Genomic DNA, 4,484 nt, shown 5'->3' with positions numbered 1-4,484 from the left:
CAGATGCGCAGGCTCAGCGGCCATGGCTCACGGGCCCAGCCGCTCCGCGGCACGTGGGATCTTCCCGGACCAGGGCACGAACCCGCGTCCCCTGCATCGGCAGGCAGACTCTCAACCACTGCGCCACCAGGGAAGCCCTTGCCAAGACTTTTGACCCTGCCCCTAGAGTGGCACCATGAGGCATCAAGAGTCCTCAGGATTGAACTCCCCAAAATACTAACACAAGGCTCTTCCCCAGGTGGGCCACCTCCACCCTGGCTGTGCCAAGGACATAGCGGTGACCATGAAGTCAGATGTGCCCATCAACCTGCAGAAGGTGGGGATCAAGTGCAAGCTCTCCAAGATCATGTTTCAGCTCCCTGCAGACCAGGTCCCCGACTGGGACGACCGCATGCGCACGGTCAAGTGGGTGGATGTGCTCAGAAACATGCCCGGGACTTTCGCTACAAAACGAAAAGTGAGTAGGGACACCAAGCCCCAGTCTGGCCAGGCCTGCCGTGCTTGGATGCCTCCTGCCCTCAAGCTCAGTGTCTCATCATTTCCTTCTTTCATGGAAAAAGGAAATGGTCCCTGTTCCACCTGACCTGGGTTTCCAAAGCGGCGAACTGAACTTCCAAGCAAGCCACCTGCCATCCACACTACATGGACCACACAAACCACACACCTTAATTGGTAGAGCTTTCATTGAAGTTTTTTTAAATTATTATTTATTTATTTATTTGGCTGCACCGGGTCTTAGCTGCAGCATGCAAGATCTTCGTTGCCGCATGCAGGATCTTCGTTGTGGCTTGTGGGATCTTCAGTTGCGGCGTGCGGGATCTTCATTTGTGGTGTGCAGGATCTAGTTCCCTGAACAGGGATCGAACCCGGGCCCCCTGCATTGGGAGCTCGGAGTCTTAGTCACTGGACCGCGAGGGAAGTCCCTCTCATTTAAGTCTTGATATCTAGTTTCTAGTTGAGCAAATCCTCCCACCTTTTTCTTCTTCAGAAACCTCATGGCTAGTCTTTTAACTACTTCCTTTTTCCCCTCAGTGTCCAGAATTAAGTTAATTATAATCTCTTGCTCGCATCAGAATCTCATCTTTGGTCCATGTGTGCCCCTCCTTTAATTATCCCTTCGTTGGTTTCTTTTTAATAATATAATAAACAGGGACGAACCCACACCCAACACAGGAAGTACAACCAGGATTACCTGGGTGGTTCTCAGCCATCCCACCCCTGCCTGTCTCTAAGACGTGGTCACTACCCTGGGATCTCATTCCCTTGATTTTTGTTTTTATTTCTTTTTAAAATTAACCTATGCATTCTAAAAGGCATATTGTTCAGGTGTAGTTTTTAACTTTATTTTTTTTAAAGGTCATTGCGTGTGGTCATCTGTATTGTTGCAGGCGGCTGTAGCACACCCATGTCCCTGCTATACAGAATTGCATTATTATTTATCCATTCTTCTTTTGAAAATTAGTTGGGTTTTGCTACTGTGGACAGTGTTTCTGTGAGCATTATAGTTCATGTCACACGGTGTTCATTTGCAAGAGTTTATATTCCTAAACTGAGTCACAGGAAGTGGAATTGCTGAGTCACAGAATGTGTGAATGCTCAGCTTTCCAAGAAAATGCCCAAGCATTTCCAAAGTGGCTCTTTGCTAGTAGGAGTATAAATTGGTACAGCCCACTTTGGAAAGCACTTGGGTATTATCTTGGAAAAATAAGAGTATTAGTCATTTTATTTTTGATAAACTCTTTTATTCCTGTCTTTGTCTGCAAATGTGCTTGCCATATTTATCGCTCACATTTTGACTTTAATGAATCTTTTCATGATTATCTCCATATTGTTTTATTCTGAAGTATTTTGCTTATTCTTGGTCCTTTATTTTTCTAAATAATTTTTGAATCCATTTAAACAAGTACTGTGAAAACCCTGATGGAAACTTGATTGGAATTGGATTGTATCTATAAATCAGTTTAGGAAGGATTGATAATTTTATAACATTAATTCATCCTTTCCATTAGCGAGGTATATCTCTCTATTTAGGTCTTTTTAAAGATTTTTTTTTTTTACTACCATTCATTTTCTTTAATAGAAATAAGACTCTAGGTTTTTTTAATTTGTTTTTGAGTCCGTTTTATTAAATTATCCTTCTAGGAATTTTCCCTTCAACTAAGTTTTCATATGCATCTTCATAAAATTATTCACAGTATTTTCTTATCGTCTGTTTAAATGTCTGTAGGATGGATGGTGATATCTCCCTTTTCATTTATGATATTGGTTATGTGTATTTTCTCTTTTTTTCTTCTTGATCATTCTCACCACAGGTTTTCTAAATCTTTTCAAATAAACAGCTTTTAGTTTCACTGGTCCTCTCTGTTTTGGATTTATTTTCTGTTTCATTATTATCTATTCCTACCTTTATGATTTCCTTTATTCTACTTTCTTGGAGCGTATCTGACCCCAAAACTCATGCCTGTGCAGTCGTGATGCTCTCAGTAATTTCTGGTTCAATTTTTTCCTTTCCTATTTCTGAGTCATTTTAGGTTTGGCCTCATCATTTCTTCTGGAACTTGAATCTGTGAGTTGGTTCTCATTTGCCTGGGTAGAAGGAAGCACTGTTTTATCTCCCCATTATTCCTGTGAGGCAGGTGTCTCTGCATCACTGAGGACACGGCTGCCTTTGTTACAGGTGATAGAGACGGATCCTGAGCCTGCTTACTCAGTACTAGAAGAAAACTACCAAGAACTGCAGCTGCAGATCAGTGCCCACGTGAATTTCGCTTCATACAAGTGCCAGACGAGCGATGTGCACTTTAAGGAGACACTGGTTCACCAGACCCGAGTGTTTGAGTGAGTCATCAAAAGCCTCCTGACACTCTCAGAGAAGTTCTTTCACTCCATCATTCACTGGCTCCCTCATCAAACATTTATTCAGTGTCCACGACAGCATAGACCAGACATCACATCTGCACACCAGAGGGTCTTTGTAGGTCCAATGAAACATTCAGACCCACAAAACTATTGAAGTTCACACTTGAAATCAAGATGTAGACCTGGAAACACAGTCTTACCAGGAAGGTGGCATCAGGCAGTGGGCTTCGGTGGGAACAGTCCTTGCAACAGCCCGTATCACCACCCAGGAACTATTCCTGTTGCCCCTGCCCCAGGTGACAGCTTGGACAATACCTACGCTAGCGGACATGGGGTCCATGTTAGCTTAGAAGGCCGTGACCAACAGAAGCCAACATTTCTCGTAACCACTCCATGGCTATAGCTTCCAGGATCTCTGCAAGGGACATGCCCAGTTACAGGAGTCACTACACTCAGAGAACCCCAGTGCTATGGCCTCCCTCCAGGGAATCACAATTCTTCCCAGTCCAGCCCAAAGCAAGTTACCAATCAGGGGTCATTTTTACTATAAACAAAGTTGTCTAATAATATGGCTGACATTTCTCTCTTACCAGGCTTCCACGGAAACAGAACTAGAAAATTAATTCAAAGTTGAAATTGTCCTTAGAAGGAGAAAGGGTTATGTTAACCCTTTATCCACACTCAGGTGATACAAGGATGCTGTGGGTCCTGCTCTCAAAGAGCTCGTAGTGGGTGTTGGGGGAATGGGTGAAAATAGTTCAACTGATGGTTGCAGTACAGGGCTCTGGGTTTGCAGGAAGCATACCTAAAGCAGACCAAGATATAGGGAGAGACAAGTGTGGACAAAGTGGTGGCCCAGCTGAACTTTGGAGGAGAAATAGGAGATGGCCAGGTGAGGAAGTAAGAAAAAGGGCCTTCAGGCAGAGAGAGCAACATAGACAGAGAGAAAGCCTGTGACTATTCTTTGAGAATTACAAACACAAAAGTGTAAAAGCCACTGACATTTCTGCATTGTAAAAATTAGTAATTAACTTGTTCAACTCTTTCTGCATTTGTGGCACTTAAGGCGTCCTCTCAAATTATTATAGAACCAGACGGTAGGAAGCAGGAAGTGGGATCTTCTGCTGACGGCCATTTCACCTACAGCAGGGGTTGGCAAACTCTGGCCCGTGGACCAAACCCAGCCAGCTGCTTATTTTTATAGATACAGTTATGTGGACACACAGCTGTGCCCGTCTGTTTATTATCGTCCACGGCTGCTTCTGCACTTCCACAGCAGAGGGAGCAGTTGCTGCAGAAATCTCTGGCACGCAAAGCCAAAAACCTTACTATCTGGCCCTTTACAGAGCATTTGTTCACTCCTGGACCTAAACCAAGAATGAGTTTTTACTAAAAGTATTCTGTTCCACTGAGATTTCTCCTCTTTATAAAAATTTGCTTTAGGATAAAGACCAGTGCTCATCATAAATTCACACAAGCCCCTGAGGCCAAAGCACTTGACTTCAGGCACAGCTACATGGTCTACCTGGGCGGGATAATGGGAATCTAACCCCTAAAGCCCACCTTTAGACCTACTGCCCCACCGCAACTCTCAGCTCCTACTTCTCCCCTAAAACTGGGAAGAG

The 4,484-nt window shown here is 44.0% G+C and overlaps 1 protein-coding gene across 1 annotated transcript in view; it reads left to right on the top strand.

Moving 5' to 3' along the window:
* Positions 1-4,484, top strand: part of HYDIN (HYDIN axonemal central pair apparatus protein) — a 342,406-nt gene that overhangs the window by 299,097 nt on the left and 38,825 nt on the right. The window contains 2 exon segments of the mRNA XM_007462964.1: positions 239-457; positions 2,678-2,838. Of these exon segments, the coding sequence (XP_007463026.1) occupies positions 239-457; positions 2,678-2,838 (380 nt within the window).

This window comes from Lipotes vexillifer, unplaced genomic scaffold (genome assembly GCF_000442215.2).
Source record: "Lipotes vexillifer unplaced genomic scaffold, Lipotes_vexillifer_v1.1 scaffold70, whole genome shotgun sequence".
NCBI classification, from domain to species: domain Eukaryota; kingdom Metazoa; phylum Chordata; class Mammalia; order Artiodactyla; family Lipotidae; genus Lipotes; species Lipotes vexillifer.
Note: the sequence above shows the minus strand (reverse complement) of the source record. Positions and strands in the feature narration are given on the sequence as shown.